This window comes from Eschrichtius robustus, chromosome 4 (genome assembly GCF_028021215.1).
Source record: "Eschrichtius robustus isolate mEscRob2 chromosome 4, mEscRob2.pri, whole genome shotgun sequence".
NCBI lineage: Eukaryota > Metazoa > Chordata > Mammalia > Artiodactyla > Eschrichtiidae > Eschrichtius > Eschrichtius robustus.
The window spans coordinates 87772757-87796113 of record NC_090827.1 but is presented as its reverse complement, the minus strand read 5'-3'; the positions used below and the strand labels follow the sequence as shown (position 1 = coordinate 87796113).

Genomic DNA, 23357 nt, shown 5'->3' with positions numbered 1-23357 from the left:
GTCTCATGACTTATTTAAAAAACTTAAGACTCTGAACATTCTCAGATGTGAACTATTTATTCTAATGACATTATTTTAGCACACACAAAAAAGATTAAAACCTGTTATGTGGGTAAATAAGACAAAGCTTTCTTCATAAAGAATTTGTCTTACAATTTATTCTCCAATAAAGACAGCAACACAGGTACTAAAGACACAAACACATATCAAAGTTTTGATATGTGTGGTTTTAATCAAGTGCGCCACATTCACTAGCCTCCAAAATATAAAAGTTAGAATCCACAGAATTGTATGTTCTCTTACCGTCCAAGAAAACACTGCCACAGAGGACGATTCTGTGTTGCCAAATCGGAATCTTTAGAACCAAACAATTTAGCTAAAAGTCGAACAACAGCTAATCGCTCTTCTCCATCATTGCTCTAAGGGAAAAAAGAAAATAAATAAAGCCTGAGGTTTATTCATAAGATTACAAAAAGATAACATGAAACATTTCTGAGAAGCTACAATTTCATTATTTCTGCTTAAAATGATGAGAACTTTAAAATATCATGTTCTCTCATTTACTGTGCAGAAGTTGACTTGATTCCATGTTAGATCATCAGGCTCTTTGCTCTTATTTCATACACTCCCAACTGTTAATTTATGCCTACTTCACTGCTTGTTTGCAATCTGTACAGATGCTGTAGAAACATGAAGATAATCATTCAATTCTAACATTCCATAAGAGTTCTAGAAAAAATTCTGTGAAGGGAAGAGCTACAAATAATTCCTGCCCTAATCCTATAATTTGATCTCCAACATAAACCCATATCAGTTAAGGTTTTGATATGTGAATTTTTTTTTTTTTTTTTTTTTTAATTTTTGGCTGCATTGGGTCTTTGCTGCTGTGCATGGCTTTCTATAGTTGTGTCAAGCGGGGGCTACTCTTCATTGTGCAGCTCGGGCTGTAGGTGCATGGGCTTCAGTACTTGTGGCTCGCGGGCTCTAGAGCGCAGGCTCAGTAGTTGTGGCGCACGGGCTTAGTTGCTCCACGGCATGTGGGATCTTCCTGGACCAGGGCTCGAACCCGTGTCCCCTGCATTGGCAGGCGGATTCTTAACCACTGCGCCACCAGGGAAGCCCTAATATGTGAAGTTTTAATCAAGGTTCCCCTACTGACTGGAGCACATGATCCTGAAGAATGTCACGATTCAGGAAAACTCATTTTAATAGAAAAGCATGAATCTTAAGAGTATCTAAAAGGTCAGGTGAACCGAACACTACAAAAAAGCAAAACTTGATGCCCCCCACTGGACCAGTGAACTGGCTTCGCCCCGTGCTTTGGACCTCGGGCCTCACTTCTCCTCCAGGGACCCCAAGTGCTCCTGCCCCACTGGCGGCTCCTGCAGCTGCGCTGGCTCCTGCACCTGCAAAGCCTGCAGATGCACCTCCTGCAAGAAGAGCTGCTGCTCCTGCTGCCCCGTGGGCTGCGCCAAAAGTGTGCCCAGGGCTGCGTCTGCAAAGGGGCCTCGGACAAGTGCAGCTGCTTTGCCTGATGTCGTGGAGAGCCTGCCCCGAGTGTCAAAAGAGCAACTAGGACAAACCTGCATTTTACCATTTTTCATACAACCGGACCTGACGCTACATTCCTTTTTCTATGAAATATGTGAGTTGTAATAAAAGTTGTTGACTTCAGGGGTTTCCCTGGTGGCGCAGTGGTTGAGAATCTGCCTGCTAATGCAGGGGACATGGGTTCGTGCCCTGGTCTGGCAGGATCCCACATGCCACGGAGCAACTAGGCCTGTGAGCCATAACTACTGAGCCTGCGCGACTGGAGCCTGTGCTCCGCAACAAGAGAGGCCACGATGGTGAGAGGCCCGCGCACCGCGATGAAGAGTGGCTCCCGCTCGCCACATCTAGAGAAAGCCCTCGCACAGAAACGAAGACCCAACACAGCCAAAAATAGATAAATAAATAAAGAAGCTTTCATTAAAAAACAAAAAACAAAAAAAAGTTGTTGACTTTAAAAAAACAAAACAAAACTTAAAGTTATTTTTTGATAGAGGCCTATTTTCTTATCCTGAATCAATATACTCTATAAAAAGTGTTCTAGTTTTCACTAGTGATGTCACGTCTTAATATAAATTAAGTTATTCTGAAACCATATGGTGCATGGAACTTTTTAAAAGTCACATATTCACTAGGAAAATAAAGGCAATAATGAAAAGCAGTTGCTAATTTTTAAAGTGTTCAAATATAATGTGTGTCTAAAGCAATACCAGCAAGTCAATAAAAAAAATATTTATGGGAAAAGACAGTAAGTGAAAAAAGAAAAATGAAGACTACAGCATATCACTTTTTCCTTAAGAATGTCTTAACTCTCAGGGATAGGGGTTTTGTGGTTAAATAGGCACACTTACTAAACAAAGATAAAAATGAAAATTCAAGCTTGAACACTTACAACTACAAAAATGATTTTCTTTCACAAAGTTTTTCTCAAGCAATGTGACTACAATGCAGATTAGTGCTGCCTTTTGGTAAGTAAGTCCAACTGAGTAGCCAACATGATTTATTTTTTTAAAGAAAAATCAATCTATCCCTTAAATGTCAAACACTAGAAAAACTGGAAATTTTACTTTACTTGAAGGTGACTACTCAGTAGCTTAGTGATTATTTCAAATGTGACATTTCACATCTATGTAATTTAACTACTGAAATAAAATGAAATGAAAACTCGCTCCCACCCCCTGCCTTTTTTTTTTCTAAATTTAAATTTTTGGCTGCACTGGGTCTTCGTTGCTGCGCACGGGCTTTCTCTAGTTGCGGAGAGGGGAGGCTACTCTTCCTTGCGGTGCACGGGCTTCTCGTTGCGGGGGCTTCTCTTGTTGCGGAGCACGGGCTCTAGGCACGCAGGCTTCAGTAGTTGTGGCTCGCAGGCTCTAGAGCACAGGCTCGGTAGTTGTGGCACACGGGCTTTTTTGCTCCACGGCATGTGGGATCTTCCCGGACTAGGGCTTGAACCCCTGTCCCCTGCACTGGCAGGCAGATTCTTAGCCACTGCACCACCAGGGAAGCCACCCCCTGCCTTTTTTGATTTTTAAATACGTTCTCTGAGTGAGGTTGGAATATGATGATAGTGCTGGTAATTCTTTTCTGGTGCAAAAATCATTTGGTGTCTCTGATGTACAGCTGTTATTAGTAATCTATACCAAAGTGAAAATTATCTCATTAAGATATTACCTAATACATTGTTTGAATACAAATTTTATATATATATATATATATATATATATAATGTTAATTTAAATAATGGGTAAAATGAGAAATTCTGCATTGTAATTTACGAGTGACTTTCTGAAAGAAATTCAAATGGCCACCTAGTTTTTATTTTTCTTCAACCTTAGCTGAAAAAGGTAACCACTCTGTTACTGCTTCTAATTACAAAGTAATTGATTCAGAACAATTCTCTGTAAAAATTTTCTAAAACCAAAATAAAGCAATTATGACTGTTTTATAATGTTTTAAATTGGTGAATAAATGTAAATGTCTGTCTATCTCTGCCTAACATGAAAAAAGTCTTAAATATAAAATGTGGCAAATTTTCTGACTATAGCAAAGCTGCTAAGTAGCACAACTCCAGAGTATCCCTTAAAACATAAGAGATAATAGCACTCTATGGACCCACACAGTGGATAGTGTATACAGGTGCAGGCAGTGGCCCAGTATAAAGCAAAATCAAACAAACTGTTATGTTGAAGCATTTTCTCAAGTATTTTTAATGTCCTCAGAGGACTGTAACCTAGGACTTTTAACTATAAAAAGCTGTAGCTATATGATTCAGATATAACTACAGAAAATCGCCACAGCCATAAAAACTTCCTAGGCTATCTGTTTAGCACACATTGGTGACTCCAAAGGGGGCACCCTAGTTATATATAGATAGCACCTAAACTACTCTGAACCTCAGGTCTCTTCACTTGTGATGAGAAAAGTAATACTGGCACAGGCTAGCGTTATAGTCAGAAGCAAATAACACAGGTGAGAGCAGCTGCTGTAAAACCATAAAATATTCCATTATTAGTATTATTTAGACTCAGTATTAGTTCAGTATAAAGTCTTTAAAAGGCACGAATTTATCTAAGAATACAGAAAAACATAAAAAACAATGGCCTTGGGTTATATATTATATATTGTATTAAAAGAGACTACATGGTTAGAAATATTAACTGACTATGGTGCTAATATTTTTAAAAAAGGAATTATGAAATCTATAAAAAAAATTCTTGTTCATGTACTGCTAACGTACCCCTATAAAAATATCAAATTGTATCAATGAAGAAGAGAAGGTACAAGATAAAGGAGTAATAAGGATGACTGTGGTAAAATGAAAAGCTCATAACCCATTTAAAAAGGTGCTACTACTCAGTTCCAGCCATTCTGTGTCATATAAAAATAAGGGTCCAATGTTGCGAAATCATCTGATTTTTTTAAAAGAAGAAAATGCATAATCTGGATTTTTAAGCAAAATCTGATTTTAAAATTCATTCATTCAATGTTAGCAACTTTTTAAAAAGAGAAATTCTTTGTATGAGATTTCAAGATAAAATTTAGGGACTTCCCTTGTGGCGCAGTGGATAAGAATCCGCCTGCCAATGCAGGGGACGTGGGTTCGATCCCTGGTCCAGGAAGATCCTACATGCCGCAGAGCAACTAAGCCCGTGCACCACAACTACTGAGCCTGCAGTCTAGGGCCCACGAGCCACAACTACTGAGCCCACACAACACAACTACTGAAGCCTGCACACCCTAGAGCCCGTGCTCTGCAACAAGAGAAGCCACCACAATGAGAAGCCCGAGCACCACAACAAAGAGTAGCTCCTGCTCGATGCAACTAGAGAAAGCCCACGTGCATAACTGAATCACTTTGCTGTACACCTGAAACTATCAACTATATGTTGATAGTATGATCAACAAACTATCAACATTGCTAATCAACTATACTCCAATATAAAATAAAAAGTTAAAAAAATGCATACCTTAACTAAATATAAGAAGATAAACTGAACTCACATTTTATTCTTTTACAGTTAGAGAAAAACAATATGATATATATTTTTCTCTTAAATGTTAAAGGGCTTAGAAATTAGTCAGTCCTACCTTCAGTTTGAATTCAAGCTGCGGCATGACAGATAATAATAAATGAGGATCTATAGCAAAAAGTTCCTGAATCAGATCAAATACATGTTCTGACAAATCACTTACTGACGATCTTCCCAGCACCAGGACTTGATTGAAAAACTACAGGAGATAAACACAAAAATAAAATATCAGTTTCATTTAAAAACTTGGATAGGCTTTTTATAAACATGTTAAAAGAAAACTATATAATTAGGCATTCCATATATAAGTGAAGGTGATGAAAAAGAACAGATGTTTAAATTACTAATATATATGATAGGACAGTCCACCAAAACAGAAGAAATAAACCTCTAAATATCAAATTATGAATGTTACACGAAAGAGATAAAAAGTAATTGAGTTGTTAGCTTTCTTTCAAATTAGGATGACAATTCTAGGAGTCTTAACTTTCATTAAAACAAAACAATTTAGATAGTTTATGTAATTCATTATAGAGAATTTTAAAGAGAAATTTCCTTATAGCAGAGGAAATTTTTTAAAGTCTCAATCTTTTGGATTTTTATTTAAGCTTGAGGATTCTATTAGTTTAGTAATAAAGAATAATTGAAGGTGGAGGATGAGTTGTTTTTTTTTAAAATACCCAGAAAGTCAAAAACACTTTAACTCAGAGGACAAAGAGAAGGAAAATGTGATGATACAAAGGCTGATTATTTAAAAGAATTCTAGGGAAAAGAAACAAAGAGAATATAATATAAAAGCACAAATTAAAAGATACCTCCACTCCTTGCCAACACACATAAACTTAGAAAAAAAATATTAAATGTAAAAATGCTACAGAGGCAGCTGTATGCAACTGATTTGAGCATATGTTTTTGGTAGTATCATCAAATGATATATTTCTTTTGAAAAGCAACACACATTAAGAGTTAGAAAACATTAATATTTATTACACAGACCTTGAAAAGAGTAAGGAAAATAGTTTTAACAAAATTAAAAAGTATACATACACACACAAATAAGCACAGAACACAAATTCTGAAAGGATACATGAAAATCTACTGGTGATGCCTATTTCTGAGAATTAAGAATAGGGTATTCAGGGTTTGAAGAGAGACAATTTTCACTGTATACCCTTTTGTACTACTTGAGAAAACATTTTTTTTTTTACCACGTTTAAGTATTTATTTAGTAATATAAATAATACTAATAATTCATACCATTTAAATTAACAGACTCTCACTTGGGTTTTTATATGTAGAAAATAATTCAACGATAGATAAATGCTACAAAGATAGTTACTAAAGGAAAACACTGAAAAAATCTAAATGCGAGGCAAGAGAGAAATGATTAGGTACATTATATGTGAATTCAAAGGAACATTTATAGTCATTCTTATCATAAATTAAAAAAATCAAAATATGGAAATATATATATAAATGAAGACAATTCAAAGTTTTATATAGTATATGAAAAAAATAGGTAGGAGTGTGAGCAAATGTTCAATAATGAAATTGCTACATTAAGGTAGTAGAATTATAATTTCCTTTTTTTCCAAATTACTTTACTGATTTTTTAGTTAAAGAACAAAAAGAAAAAGAAAAAACTTCTATTCAATAAAGTAAAAAAAAAAAAAATTCATTACTCTATAACAATTATTTAAAAGGGCAAACCAAAAAGGTTCAGAAGAATGGCCTAGAGACATGAAGAAGAAAATATATAGACAGACAGAGAGCCACAGATAAAGATGAAAGGAGAAAGTGAAAGAGATCAGCATATCCAGGAGATAAAAAGATAAATACAAAGGCAGTAGAAGAAAGAGTAGGAATTGTAGACAAATTTTCATAAAATAACATCCTCCCATCTTATGCCATTTAAAAATAATGTCTATAGCTTACAAAGTTATGCTGCATTTGGTTACATTTAGACATATCAGTTCTTTTATATATTTCTTATAAAAAGAAGAAACTGTTTACAGGCTAAATAAGCCTTTATGTCAAAGGTTTCAATAAATTAGCACAATGGATTAAGAACTATACAATTATGAAAAAAAATATAGGCAGAAATACATACATTGGCAATGCATGCCTCAATAGTCTGGACTGTCCTTTTCAATAGGACTTTTGCGAGGTCAAAGGACTGTTTATTTAAGTTCTGAAATGCAATAAAAGTATGCAAAGTTACAAATGAATTAGTGAATTTATGATCTAGATAGCAACATTAGAACACCAAAGTCTTCAAGTCCACAAAGTATGAAGCAAAAAATATAACTGAACTCCATTCAAGGTTTTACCCAATATCTGCTAGTCAAGTGGTCATAAATGCAGAAGTTGCAAACAGCACAACCACGAATCAAAAACTAAAATACATTAGATAATTAGCCAAAAGCCCAACCCTATATTAAGTTTAGTTTTACTAAACTCAAAATGGACCTAAGGCTTTTTGGTTTTGTTTGTTAACCAATTTGAACTGGCAATCACACCCATGTATCCTAAACAAATAAACACACACACACACACACACACGCACACACCCCTTTCTAACCCACTATCCTCAGTATTTCACCATCTAATCAACGTCTGTTCTGAGCAAGAGTGGACCTGGTAAGTGTTTCAGGTAAAATTCTCAGTCAATTATGTTTTTGAAATGCTAAATACTGTCTTCACTCCTCAAGATTCCCAATGCATGGTAACAAAGGGTCTGAGGAAGCCTGTAGAAAAGACACATATTTAATTTTTAAAAACTTACTGAAAATGGAATTCTTGTGTTGAAGAGTACCCATTAACATCTCTACACTTTGCAGTTTTAGACCAACCTGAGATTCACTGACCATCATCTCACACCTATCCCCAAAAAAGGCAAGGATATCCTATACTCTAGGTTAGTAGTCAGCAAACTTTTTATGCAAAGAGCCAGATGGTAAATAGTTTAGGCTTTATTAGCCAGCCATATGGTCACCGCTGCAACTACACAACTCTGGCTGTTGTAGCAGGAAGCAACCACAGACAAAATGAAAACAAATAAGCATGGCTGTGTTCAAATAAAACTTTATTTACATAAATAGGCAGTGGGTCAGATTTGGTCTACAAGCCGTAGCTTCCTGACACTTGCTCCAGGTTTTTATTCCATTGGCAAGAGGATAAGATTATCTCAAAATTAAGGCAACCTTGGAGGAAACAAATAGGTGAGGGAGATTAAGATACAAACTTCCACCTGAAAAATCAATAAGTCACAGATATGAAATGTACAGAGTGAGGAACATAAGTCAATAACTATGTAATATCTTTATATGCTGACATATTGTAACTACATTTAGGTGAGCATTTTGAAACGTATAGAAATATTGTGTAACAGGAATTAACATAGTATTATGTAGGTCAATTATAAAAAAAGAGATCAGATTTGTAGTTATGGCGTTTGGGGGGGGGAGGCAGAACTGGATGAAGGCATTCAAAAGGTACTTCCAGCTATGAGGTAATAAGCACTAGGGATATAATGTACAACATGATAAATCTAATTAACACTGCGGTATGTTATATATGAAACTTGTTAAGAGAGTAAATCCTAAGACTTATTTCATCCACAAGAAAAAAGTTTTTTCCTATTTCTTTAATTTTATATCTATGAGATGATGGATGTTCACTAAACATTTCATAATGTTTAAATTAAATGAAATAAATCATTTCATAATATAAGTCAAATCATTATGCTGTATACCTTAAACTTATACAGTGCTGTATGTCACTTGTGTCTCGATAAAACTGGAAGAAAAAAATTAAGGCAACCTTTCTATTTCCTAAAAAGGTATATTTCCTACTCATTAAAAATAACCTCTAACTAGAATACAAACACCAAATACACTATTCCTCAAAAAGTTTTTCCTTTCTTATTTTGCCTGACATATACTCCCCCTATGCCATACTCTCAAAATTTTGACCAATTACAGACTCATTTGAATTAAAAAAATGCAAATAATATATAGTGAGTAAGGAGAAAAATTTATAATTGATTGCATCTTATTGTGACTAAGTATCATTAGATACATCTTCATTTAACATCTGATAATAGGTCACTGAACAGTCAGAGGAAAAGGGCAGATGAGTAAATATCAACAGTGGGGTAGGCCTGAGTCCACCCCAGACGGGGAGCTGGTGGGGAGCTAAGTCCTTCAGTTTCTTAGGGGGAGCTAGCAGAGAGAAACAGAAAAGGAAATGGAGAGGAATATACAGCTCTGAATCATCCTTTTCCCCTTAACATTAACCACACAGTTCCCGCTTCTGCCCAAATCTTCTTCTGAAAGTGCCTAAGAAAAATGTAGGACATGGGTTCTGAGAAGAAATACAAATTCCTACGCTCTACATCTATGTTACAAAGGAATAAATACATTTTCTTTTCCAAAACAAACAAACAGCAACTAACCAAGACAGTACTCCAATCCCTTGTAATTCCTAGATTAGATATGAGTGGTCAATCAATCTGGAACATTTTTAGTTTTCCAGAGAATAGGCAGCACTTAACTGAATGAAAATCTTCCACAATATAATATATTAATCAATATATCTTCTAAAGATAACAATAGCTATAAGACCAATATGTGTTACTCTATTTTATTTAGGGCTGGAGAATGATAACGGGAATAATTACATGGGATTGCAAATGGTGAAAAACAATTATTTTTCATATGTGTAGCACTACCATTAAATATTAACCTTTAATATCTTCACACTATACAGACCTTATGTGCAGGAATGAGGTTAATAAGAATGGAGTCCAATAATTCTTGAGTAACTCCATCACCTTCCATGATGATAGAACTCATCAAGTCTAGCATGTGCATTTGTACCTTCTTATTGTGGCTATTGCTTTAAAACAAGAGGAAGAAAAAAAGAAAAAAAAATTAGGCTTACAAAAGAAAATTAAACTTCTCAGTTTAAAACAACTATCTCAAGTGTAAAAGGACTTTCACCTGATTGAGGGAACCATGCCAGTAACGGCAAAGAAACTTTGGCTGCTCTATATTTACTTTCTCCCTTTGTTGATTATTACAACAGCTACTAAGATATCATTGTAAAGTATTTTACAAAAAACAAAAACCTTTAAATTTAATTAAGCCCCTGTACAATTACAATTCAAAGAGTGAGTTAAATTCAACTGAACAAAAATGTCAACTTCAAAGAAAGGACATCTTTGCTTACATGCCCCTGGATTTAAAAAGGTGATAAAATTTTAAGGAAACAAAAAAAATGTACAAGATAATGAAGGTAGGCAGTTTTTCATCCTTTTTATCCTTTTTGATCTTAATAATTCCCCCAAATAAGGCAGAACTATAAACACACAAAAAAAGCCTAAGTCAACACTTCTATATCTTTGCCGCTGGACTTTTTTTTTTAGTTCAACAATACTGAGAACTCAAAGTCTGATATAAAATGCTTACCAGAACTTATGACTAGAAGGTTCTGAAAATGTCATCCTGCTATCTCTCAAGGAATTTCAAACAAATGAAAAATCAATAAGGTAAAAAGCCAAGAATCAGTTTCAGTACTGCTTCCTTAGCCAGTGTAGAGTCAATGTGGGCCTCCTCAATAAATATCTCTACTGCTGATACAAACTTACCCAAAAAGACTGGCTACAAAATTGTTATAAATTAGTAGAGCATCTAGGCTTCTCCCTCTCTGACTGCATCTTAACTGAAGACTTGACCTGTCCATTTTCACATTTATCAGAATATATATGCAAAGACACATCAAGATAATGATATAACTTAGTTGTACTAATACAGACACAGGGAAGTTTAAATTAAGACTAAACTAAATGTTATTTCATTTATGTATTTCTTACCTATAATTTTAAAAAAATTAGTTTGAAATAATGTATAATACACCTGTTGGACACTTAGTTGTAAAATCAAAGATGAAAAAATTTATAAAGTTGGTAGAAGAATTGTCCCATCGTTAGATACACAGTTTTCTACAGTGTAGAAAGATACCCCTTTTGTATATCCTCTCTTAAATATCTTGTTTACTATAGGCCAAGATTGTGAAAGATCAATTATATAGTGGGATGTGTGTGTGTGGTAGGGGGTGAAGAAGAACAGATATTCAACTTGATGCAAAAGAATGAAAAGAGTATATAGCTCTCAGATCCATATGCACTTGATGATAGGAAAGGAGTGAAGGAAAGAGAAATGAAAAATGGACTTAAAAATTATTTCCACAAGTTCCAGCCCAAGCTTCAATAATGGGGGTAAGGGCTTCCCTGGTGGCGCAGTGGTTGAGAATCTGCCTGCTAATGCAGGGGACACGGGTTCGAGCCCTGGTCTGGGAGGATCCCACATGCCGCGGAGCGACTGGGCCCGTGAGCCACAACTACTGAGCCTGCGCGTCTGGAGCCTGTGCCCCGCAACGGGAGGGGCCGTGATAGTGAAAGGCCCGCGCACCGCGATGAAGAGTGGCCCCCACTTGCTGCAACTAGAGAAAGCCCTCACACGAAAACTAAGAGACCCAACACAGCCATAAATAAATAAATAAATAAATAAAGTATTAAAAAAAAAAAAACAATGGGGGTAAGATTTACTCTCCTACTTGAACAACTAAAAACCTGGACAAAACATAAGAAATAACAGTTTTCAGATATCAGACATTATACACATGCTGCTGAAAGAAGGGAACAATTTTCCCAGCTTACTTTTCCTACTTGGTAAAGTTTCCAGGCTTCAGTGTGGTAAGAGAAGATCCTAGCAAAGCCTAATGCTTTTCCTGAGTCTGGGGAGACTATAGCTTGCAGGGCAGAATACCAGAGGGGAGAGAGCTACTCAGAGAACAAGCTCACAGAGGGTACCCCCACCTCCCCGAGTCTTCAGGTGCTTAGTGATTAGCACATGCAGGTGAGGAAATTTCTTGAGTTTGGGGAAGGTACCACCTGAAAGGAGTAGAGGGAATAATTCCCGGAATTCACACAGGTCTTAACAATGTGCATGTTCCAACTACAGTGGAAAATCTTATAACTCACAGGGCATCTAACAGAGTAATCGGTAAACCCACATATCCAAGCAGCTCTATGAGCTCCATCCACAATGGGACATCATAATCAAATTGTTTAAAACCAGTAATACAGAGAAAATCTTGGGTGGGTAAAGAAAAAGAAGATACATTATTTACAGAGGAACAAAGATTTAAAATGACAAAACTTATCATTAGAAACAATGCAAGCCAGAAAAAGATGCAGGAAACATCTTTAACAGTACTGAAAGAGAAAAAAAAAAAGTCTATTAACCTGAAATTCATACCATGAAAATAACTTTCAAAAATGAAGGTGGAATAAAGACTTTTTCAGACATATAAAAACTGAAATAATTCTGTCAACAGCAGCCTTGAACTATAGGAAATGTTAAAGGAAGTCCTTCAGAGTAAAGTAAAATAATACCAGATGGAAATCTGCATATATGCGAAGGAATGAAGAATACCAGATATATGGTAAATGTGTCAGTAAATACAAATCAATAAACTCCTCTGTCAAAAGGCAAGTCCTTTATTTACTGATACCTCATTGTGAATTCTTTCAATTAGATAATTAGGTCAACAATAAACTTAGATCTTCAGAGTCAGTAAAGACAAATATTGATAGGATTGTATGTAAAAGTAATAGAGGAAAGAAGTATAACTGCAGAGTGGGAAGCGGACTTAAGTGGATAACCAAGGTCACAAAATGGGAAGAATGACAAGTCAGGCATTTTTTTTTTTTCATTTTGTTGATGATTTTAATATTAAAAGAAAAAACTGCAAATATGTCGTAGAATGCAAACAATGGCCACAAACTGTTCCCATCTCTGTATGCACAAGCCTTTAAAATGCTGCTCCGTCCAACAAAATATGGAGTCTATCTAACCAACCTTTGAATGTGGGCTTGCCTATGTACCTTGCTTGGCCAATGAAATATAAGTAAACATGAAGTGTGCAGAGGTCTTAAAAAGTGCTTGTGTGGTGGGGTGTGCCCTTCTTGCTACATTTGAAACCCAGTCAGCATAAGAAGAGGTCTGAACTAGCCTGCAGGATAACGAGAGAGTGACACGTGACCCAGTTGTCCTATTACCTCAGCCAACTGCCAGATGTCCTGCTAACTGACTGCAAATACAGGAGCAAGTCCAGCCCAGAGAGAAAGAACTGACAAGCAGAATCATGAGCAAAATAAAATGGAATCTGTTTTAAACTACCAAGTTGTGGGTTACTTTGTTATGCAGCAAAAGCTAAGTAACACAAAGGTAAAGTTTATACATTTTATCTTTTATTTAAGGGCCTTCAGTTAGTTGCCACAGGAAGCTTTTTCTCATGCAGTTTTTTTATAAGCTTCTATCACTAGACCAGGTTGGTCCAGTCCTTTCCTGTTTATTCCAGGTTAATTCTCTTCCTACCATTCTATCTAAGGAAAAGAAAAACATGTTAAAGTATTCATAAGAAATCTACAGGAAACTTTAGAAATGTGCTGTCCAATACAGAAGCTGTTATCCAACAGCCATTTGGCTATTGAAGATAAAGTCTGAATAGAGCCTTATGTTGAAATAATAATGCTTTTGGATAATGTGAAATAAAGTATATTATTTAAATAAATTTCACTTGTTTCTTTTTACCTTTCTTAATGTGGCTACTAGAAAATTTTAAAATATATTTGACATATATTATGTTTGCATATAATGTAATGTTGCAGAACACATCTCATAACAATGCTTGGTTTACACACACACACACCACACACACACCACACACACACACACACACACACACACACACACACCCAGAATGAAACACTGGATTGAAATCAGTTTTGGCTCTCCTGTTCAGCAATTTGTGCCCCGGCAAGTCACCGAACTCCTCTGTACATGAATGCCCCTATTTCTATAAGGAAAGAGCAATGCTTACGATTTTTTTTAGCTGTAAAATGAGACGATATCAAAGTCAGTATACTTAACCGCTGAGCTATTATGCCTCCCAGCACTCACTAATGATACTTACAATACTTAAAATTTCCACGTCATAGTTTAGTACTTCATTATATAAGGTCTCATACCGCTTGCTTTACAAGAGTCAACCTATACAATTGATACCATAATTTAAAATGGTAATATAAGGACAAAGGCAGGTTTCAGACCACAGAATTTTTTATTTTCCTCTTTATGTTAACTCTTCTAAGGAAAACATTTCCTTTTAACTAAAAGATCTTAGTAAATGCACAGTACATGATACTTCAATACACAGAGCAAGAAAAAGAGACAGATGCTTAAAAAATAACTTACTTGATCACTGAGAAGAGAGTCCTAAAAAGCTGAATAAAAATTTCATTGCAATCTTCCAATTCAAAGCAGATGTTATATGATTTAACCCAAGCTAAATTCTTAAATAAATAAATAAATAAAATTATTTACACATACATAAAAGTTACACAAAAGCAAGCTCATTAATAAAATTTAATTTTTAGAATTATAAATCTATAGTAAAGCTTATAATGGGCCAACATACAAAATTACAATTGTTTAAACAGTCGTACTCTGATCTTTAAAAAGACGTATCTGCTGGCATTAACCTTCTCTAATTGAAAAATACTAAACTGTCAGAGGCTAGTAACACATATATACATACAAAATATAAGGCACAGTGAAAATTAATTCAACTTAATCTCTTTTGGGATTAGAAAAGAATAAAAACAGAAATATAAAAATAAAGTTTCAAATAATATAACAGCTTTGCCAGTAGAATATGCTTTATCTTTTCAGGATATGAGGAGCAAAAAAAAAAAAAAAAAAAAAAAAAGATTGTAAATGACATTTTCTTAAGTGGGCTTCATATAAAACAAACAAAAAAAAGATTCATTTTACATTATAAAGTTACTATAAAGAATTTTCTACAACATGAAATAGTGTGATATTTATTAAATAAAATTTGTTTACCTCTAATAAATAAAAGTATCTATTAAACTGCGGGCTCTTCGTATCCTCCAAACCCTTTAATTGTCTGGTAATAAACAAAAATATGTCCTGTTTTAAAAAATGATAAAACATATTAATTTAGATACAAATATTTATCACTTTCACAATACACTAATAGTCTGTAATATATATTCTCCATTATAGACAATAAAAGAAAATTCTCCTTTAGCCAATGACTTGGGACTGGCCTAGTCCATTACTTAAAATATCTGGATAAAAGCAAATCACTTAAAATTATATTCTTTAGAAGCAAAAATAAAGATTATTACTGCCACAAATCTTTAGGCTTTCTCATTCTGAGAGGACCATAGGTTCTATATCTTGCTACCCTTCTAGTACAGAACTTCCACTTTATTCACTATCTTCATCTTGTACTATGGCAGTTATCTTCAGTTTAAGTACCTGGATATGAGTCTTCCATTATAATTTCCCAAATTAAATAGTAATTTTCAGTACCTAGTTTTGAATTTGATGAGTGACTACAAAGTTGTGTGGAACAAAAGCAATAATAGACTGGTCCAAGGGTTGTACTTTCCACAACAATAGTGCTCCATTTCTTAATACGCTTTCTTTAGAAGTTTTAACCCCAAATAGTATCAATATGGAACAAACTGATTTTTAGGACTATTTAAAAGAAAGCAATCCAAAGGATTCAAGTATAAAAGTATTCAAAATTTGAAATCAGCTCAAGAGATCAACTCAAAAGAGGAGTTCCTCAAACATTTCAAACAAAGGCAGAACCATCAAGATGAGCATACAGTTTTGCATATAATATAACTTGCAGGGGAAAACAGTCATTTGAATGTGTAAATTCTGTTATATAGTTGTTTTAAAAAGCGTCATTCATCCACCATCCCTTCAATTCAGCCATCTGGGCTTTGAGATGGATATCCCTGAAGGTTAGATATGGGCTGATAGGGACTAGTTTTGATCCACACCTTTTAATGCCACATAAAAATACCAATCATTTTTGTGGATACTCAATATTAATTGAATGAATAATTAATTAGTTTTAGAACTTATGATATAATCTTCTTACGGTCACAGGATGATTAAAATGAAACCTATGTTCCTAAGGGTAGTAAGCTAAACTATAAAAGTAAACCAGGGCTTCCCTGGTGGCGCAGTGGTTGAGAATCTGCCTGCTAATGCAGGGGACACGGGTTCGAGCCCTGGTCTGGGAAGATCCCACATGCCGCGGAGCGACTGAGCCCGTGAGCCACAACTACTGAGCTTGCGCGTCTGGAGCCTGTGCTCCGCAACAAGAGAGGCCGCGATAGTGAGAGGCCCGCGCACCGCGATGAAGAGTGGCCCCCGCTTGCCGCAACTAGAGAAAGCCCTAGCACAGAAACGAAGACCCAACATAGCAATCAATCAATCAATCAATTAATCAATAAAATAAATCTTTAAAAAAAAAAAAAAAAAGTAAACCAATTTTGTAAAGATTGTATTTACCTTAAGTTTATCGTGGGAAGTATATGGAGCTTCTGGGGCATAGATTCTAAAGATGTCAGCCAAACAGCATGCTACAAGGAGACGCACATCTTTATTGGGATTCCTGAGAAAAAATTCAGATGCTAGATGCAAGGCTAGTGGGAGATACTGCTGTTTTTCATCTTCTGAATCCTGATCCATATCCATAAAAGTTTTGACTACCATCTGCAAAAATATACAGAAGAAAAATATAATCAACTCTTGATATTTAGAAACCAGTGGAGTATACATATTTAATCATCTTCCATTACAACACAGACTAGCAATCAGTTACCATCAGAGGATTCACAATCAATTTTTGTACATCTTCATTTAAGAATTCGAGTAAAGGGCTTCCCTGGTGGCGCAGTGGTTGAGAATCTGCCTGCCAATGCAGGGGACACGGGTTCGAGCCCTGGTCTGGGAGGATCCCACATGCAGCGGAGCAACTGGGCCCGTGAGCCACAATTACTGAGCCTGCGCATCTGGAGCCTGTGCTCCGCAACAAGAGAGGCCGCGATAGTGAGAGGCCCGCGCACCGCGATGAAGAGTGGCCCCCGCTTGCCGCAACTAGAGAAAGCCCTCGCACAGAAACGGAGACCCAACACAGCAATCAATCAATCAATCAATCAATCAATCAATAAATAAAATTCGAGTAAAGATTACAAGCGTGAACAAATACCAACTTTTGGATTACTGACAGATACACTATCTGCATTTGTACCAGGTTTATGAAGAACTAAAGACTCTCGTTATTAATATTATATCTAGCCCAGGTAAAAAGTTCATGGCTTCATATGGATAAGCAAATCATTTGATATTTTACAACCTCATCAATTATGTTTCTTGTACATTGTATCATCAAAGCTGCCTTGATTTAGGCTCCTTAAAACTACTTCATTTCACACTTTAATGGGTTTTGCAATTCACAATAGAAAGCCATGTTTAAATATTTTTATGTAGTTGTACTTCTGATTAAAAGCCTTAATTATAAAATAACCTCTGTTCTTACTTATGGTTACAAAATTAACAAATGCACATTTTAGAATCACTCTAAAAGGCAAAAAAAGTATAATGAAAAAAATCCATAATTTACCAACCCCAGAAAATAAGCACTATTTACGTTTTTGTGTATTTTATGCTGGTCTGTTTTCTCTGTAAAGATGCATATAACCATATAGTCATTCCTTATTCATTTATCCAAACATGATTATTTCCTCATGCCATCAAAATTTTTCTTTAAATAAATCAGACTTAACCTAACCAGTCACCATTCTCAAATACTGAAGTTGTACTTCTTTTTCTATTTTGACAAGACTTTTTATCGTAAGTGCTGGGTTTTTTCAAATACTTTTTTCTGTGTCTACTGAAGTGATATTTTCCACCTAATTCTGTTACGAGAGTAAATCCCACTGACTGGTTTTCTAATTATAATCCAATTTTAATGTATAACATACACTGTCCTAAAATATAGACAGGTATAGTATGAATGACCTAACCTGGAAAAAACAACACAGATGAGGATGACTGTAAATCACTATTCCTTATGAGCCTAAATACAAACGTCAGGAATGGCATCTTAAAGAACTGAATTCGGTGATTTTGTTATAAATGGCTTTGTGCTCATACAGAGCTTGGGGGTGGGGAAGGAGGAAGGGAACAGTAAAAGTGGAAACAGTCAACATCTAGAGAATACAGGAGCTCTCTACTATTCTTGCAACTTTTCCAAGTCAGAAATTATATCAGAAGCAAAAGTCAAAATTAAAAAAGAATACATTTACCACATGATATGGGACAAACATACATATATTAATAGTTGAAAGCTCACCAAATAAGACTTGTCTTTTAAAAAAAATTTTAACAAATAATGTTAAATGTTAATTGGGGGCGGGGAAGATGTATTATTCTTTTTCTGATTTTATTTTTAAAAATTTTTTTATTTATTTATTTTTTAAAATTTATTTATTTAATTTATTTATTTTTGGCTGTGTTGGGTCTTCGTTGCTGTGCGCGGGCTTTCTCTAGTTGCGGCGAGCGGGGGCTACTCTTTGTTGAGGTGCGCAGGCTTCTCACTGCGGTGGCTTCTCTTGTCGCGGAGCATGGGCTCTAGGCGCGCGGGCTCAGTAGTTGTGGCGCACGGGCTTAGTTGCTCCGTGGCATGTGGGATCTTCCCGGACCAGGGCTCGAACCCGTGTCCCCCGCATTGGCAGGCGGATTCTTAACCACTGTGCCACCAGGGAAGCCCTCTTTTTCTGATTTTAATAGGACATATTTATCTGTGCATCACTAGTTTGATATAGAGATGTTAATAATATGGAAATAAAATCACATTTATAAAGTATTCTAATTCTACTTTAAAACCTTTTAAATCAGAAATGCATATGGCATAGTGATTTACAGTCATCCACATCTGTGTTGTTTTTCCCAGGTTAAGCCATTCATATTATACTTCTCTATATTTTATGACAATGTGTGTGGTGCACTGCCTTCTGAAAGTTTTGAATCCTAGCGAATTCCCAAGGACCAGATGTTCTTTTTAAAATTATTATTTCTTATTACACTATTATTACTTCATCCAGAGCTTTATTTCTTTTAACATGTTTTGAAATATTTGTGTTTATTCCACTTGATTTTAACATTAACATATAGCTGAGAAAAATGTTTTCCAGTTTTAGAAGTCATTTGTTTCTTTCACCTAACTCTTGTCAGGAAAAGAATTTTTATCTGTTTTGTTAACAGTTGTATCCTCAATGACTAGAACACGACTGGCACATAGTGAGCTTGCAAACTTTTTTTTTGAAAGAACACTAAAATTCATGACCCGGAGAAAACCACAATTTGAAAAGATACACACACCCCAATGTTTACTGCAGCACTGTTTACAATAGCCAGGACACGGAAGCAACCTAAATGCCATTGACAGAGGAATGGATAAAGAAACGTGGTACATATATACAATGCAATAATACTCAGCCACAAAAAAAGAATAAAATAATACCATTTGCAGCAACACAGATGGACCGAGACTGTCATACTGAGTGAAGTAAGTCAGATGGAGAAAGACAAATACCATATGATATCACTTATATGTGGAATCTAAAAAAATGGTACAAATGAACTTATCTACAAAACAGAAATAGAGTCACAGATGTAGAAAACAATCTTATAGTTACCAGGGGGGAAAGGCAGAGAACAATAAATTGGGAGATTGGGATTGACATATACACACTACTATATATAAAATAGATAACTAATAAGGACCTACTATGTAGCACAAGGAACTCTACTCAATACTCTGTAATGACCTATATGGGAACAGAATCTAAAAAAACAGTGGATATATGTATATGTGTAACTGATTCACTTTGCTATACAACAGAAACTAACACAACATTGTAAATCAACTATACTCCAATTAAAAAAAAAAAAAACCAAAGCAACAAAGTAAAATGTTAAGATTTGATAAAGGTGAGTGGTAGGTACATAAATGTTTGTCTTATTATTCCCTATGAATGTCTGAAATATTACAAAATTATAAGGAGGCAATTTGATTAGGTAAAACGAACTTTTGTTTTTAAGGTTTGGGGTGCAAGTTTCCAATATGACTTGAGCTACTTGGGAGATTTTCCAGAACAGCTGTTTCAACCATGTTCCAACTTTGAGGTTCCTAGTAGCCCTGGTAGAGGCAACAAAAGAAGACAGCCAAAAGGAGTGGTGTGACAGGCACATGCCCAGGGTCTCTCAGTTGCCTGCTTCTGAGCAGCTGGCTTTTCATTAGCTTTATATATTGACCTTCCATATTTGGGCGGTAAAATATCCTAAGACTAAAATAAGTTTGTAAACCACTGCTACCCCTCATAGAAGCTAGGAAGCTTTGCAGGGGGTAGGATTGGGAGTTTGGGATTAGCAGATGCAAACTAGTTTATATAGAATGGATCAACAACAAGGTCCTATATCCTATATCCAAGGTCCAATATCCTGTGATAAACCATAATGGAAAAGAATATGAAAAAGTATATGTATAACTGAATCACTTTGCTGTACAGCAGAAATTAACACAATACTGTAAATCAACTATACTTCAATAAAAATTTCTTAAAATTCATGAAATGCCTTTTTAACATCTACTCTGATAATATACATTATGTATATTTTAAAAAATATGATCCATATGTCCCTACCATTCTGCAAAAAATTTCATCAGTTCTAGACACTCAATCAGTATATTATGTCTGTTGCTCGAAATTTGTTTAGAATTTTTAAGTAAATATAGTCTAAACATAGGTCTATAGCAGGGGTCACAACTCAAGGGGAGGGAACTGGAAATAACCACTCGGGAGAAATGGAGAGCACATGCCCCATCCAAAGACAAGAGCTGGTTTCAGCTAATTGTTGCCAGGTGAGAATGCAGACCTAGTACTGCAAAATCATTCAGTTGATCAGGACACAATAAAACGTTAAGTGAAATCATCTGACTTGAGAATTTCAGCAACTCCAAAAAGTTCATACCATTGTGAGGGACAAGCAAAACATGTCTATGTGGTCCTCAAGTCAACAATTTGCAAATTGTTAGAAATATTTCAAAGGAAAAATGTCAGCACAGCCAACTTTTCAGGCAGACAAATTATTCTGAAAAGCTGTTTTGCCATTTCTTTTATACTTAAATAGTTTTCTTCAATTAGGTATAAAAGATTATGAAGAAAATATTCAATAAACTGAACATCATTAAAATCCAGAGAGCCAGGCTTCCCTGGTGGCGCAGTGGTTGAGAATCTGCCTGCCAATGCAGGGGACACGGGTTCGAGCCCTGGTATGGGGAGATCCCACATGCCGCGGAGCAACTAGGCCCATGAGCCACAATTACTGAGCCTTTGCATCTGGAGCCTGTGCGCCGCAACAAGACAGGCTGTGATAGTGAGAGGCCCGCGCACCGTGATGAAGAGAGGCCCCCACTTGCCGCAACTAGAGAAAGCCCTCGCACAGAAACGAAGACCCAACACAGCCATAAATAAATAAATAAATAAATAAATAAATAAATAATTCCCATTTAAAAAAAAAAAAAATCCAGAGAGCCTTCAAAATGTTAATGAGGATTTTTACAGCACATACTCCTAAACCATACTACAGAAAATATCAATAACATTTTCCACACCCAAAAGTAATGGTAAAGACAGACCACTTTAGAACCTACCAAAAAAAATTAATTCCCAGTGGGATGAAAATCAAAATTTGAAAGGGACATCTAAGAAATTTTTTAAAAATTAAGAGGGGTCTTCCCTGGTGGCACAGTGATTAAGAATCCGCCTGCCAATGCAGCGGTCACAGGTTCGTTCCCTGGTCCGGGAAGATCCCACATGTTGCGGAGCAACTAAGCCTGTGCACCACAACTACTGAGCCTGAGCTGTAGAGTCCACGAGCCACAACTACTGAGTCCGTGTGCCACAACTACTGAAGCCCACGCCCCTAGAGCCCATGGTTCACAACAAGAGAAGCCACTGCAATGAGAAGCCCGTGCACCGCAAGGAAGAGTAGCCCCCGCTCTCCGCAACTTGAGAAAGCCCACGCACAGCAGCAAAGACCCAATGCAGCCAAAAATAAATAAATAAAATAAATAAATTCATAATAAGAGGGACTTCCCTGGTGGCGCATTGGTTAAGAATCCGCCTGCCAATGCAGGGGACACAGGTTCCAGCCCTGGTCCAGGAAGATCCCACATGCCGCGGAACAGCTAAGCCCATGTGCCAAAACTACTGAGGCTGGGTGCCACAATTACTGAAGCCCGCGCACCTAGAGCCCGTGCTCTGCAACAAGAGAAGCCACCACAATGAGAAACCCATGCACCACCAGGAAGAGGAGCTCCCGCTCGCCGCAACTAGAGAAAGCCCGCACGCAGCAATGAAGACCCAACGCAGCAAAAAAAAAAATTAAGAGTATCTTTATGATCTTGAGCAGGAAGGATTTCTTAAATCAAGACACAAAAAGCACTAGCTATGGATTGATTCTTTCCATAAATTAAAGTTAATGTGAACTCATCAAAGATATCACTAAAGTTTTCAAAAAGACATGCCACTTAATGAAAGTAGATACTTGTGACACGCATAACCAACAAAGAACCTATCTAAGTATATGTAAAGAATTCCTACAATTCAATAAGGAAGAGAAAACCCAATTGTAAAATGGACAAATGACTTGCTAGACTAAGCACTTTTTGAAAGAAACCCAAATAGCCAAAAAAATGGGGGACTAAATCCCGTTGGTGGCCAAGGACATGCAAAGGAAAACAATGATAAGAGAAATGACATTTTAATAATACTGAGTTCTTGGGGCTTCCCTGGTGGCCCAGTGGTTGAGAGTCTCCCTGCCAATGCAGGGGACACGGGTTCGAGCCCTGGTCTGGGAAGATCCCACATGCCGCGGAGCAACTAGGCCCGTGAGCCACAATTACTGAGCCTGCGCGACTGGAGCCTGTGCTCCGCAACAAGAGAGGCCGTGATAGTGAGAGGCCCGCGCACCGCGATGAAGAGTGGTCCCCACTTGCTGCAACTAGAGAAAGCCCTCGCACAGAAACGAAGACCCAACACAGCCATAAATAAATAAATAATTAATTTAAAAAACAAACAAACAAACCACTATTTGTAAAAAAAAAAAAAATAATAATACTGAGTTCTCTGATCCACAAATACGGTATATGTCTCTACTGATTTAGGTTTTTCTCTTCCAGACTGACTGAATATTGGGACAATCACTGCATCCTTCTGGAAGGATACGCTCTATGTTGCCACACACTGTACAT

General features: G+C 36.2%; 1 protein-coding gene and 1 pseudogene across 5 annotated transcripts in view; one reads left to right on the top strand and one right to left on the bottom strand.

The window, feature by feature from the left end:
- Window positions 1-23357, bottom strand: part of PDS5A (PDS5 cohesin associated factor A) — a 131103-nt gene that overhangs the window by 68187 nt on the left and 39559 nt on the right. For all 5 annotated transcript variants that reach the window (XM_068543075.1, XM_068543079.1, XM_068543076.1 and 2 more), the window contains exons 3-9: window positions 16547-16750; window positions 15053-15139; window positions 14402-14499; window positions 9851-9977; window positions 7189-7269; window positions 5137-5277; window positions 304-419 (exon numbers count right to left, since the gene is read on the bottom strand). In XM_068543075.1, the coding sequence (XP_068399176.1) occupies window positions 304-419; window positions 5137-5277; window positions 7189-7269; window positions 9851-9977; window positions 14402-14499; window positions 15053-15139; window positions 16547-16750 (854 nt within the window). The remainder of the gene's footprint in view (window positions 1-303; window positions 420-5136; window positions 5278-7188; window positions 7270-9850; window positions 9978-14401; window positions 14500-15052; window positions 15140-16546; window positions 16751-23357) is intronic.
- On the top strand, window positions 891-1535 carry LOC137764440 (metallothionein-1E pseudogene; annotated as a pseudogene).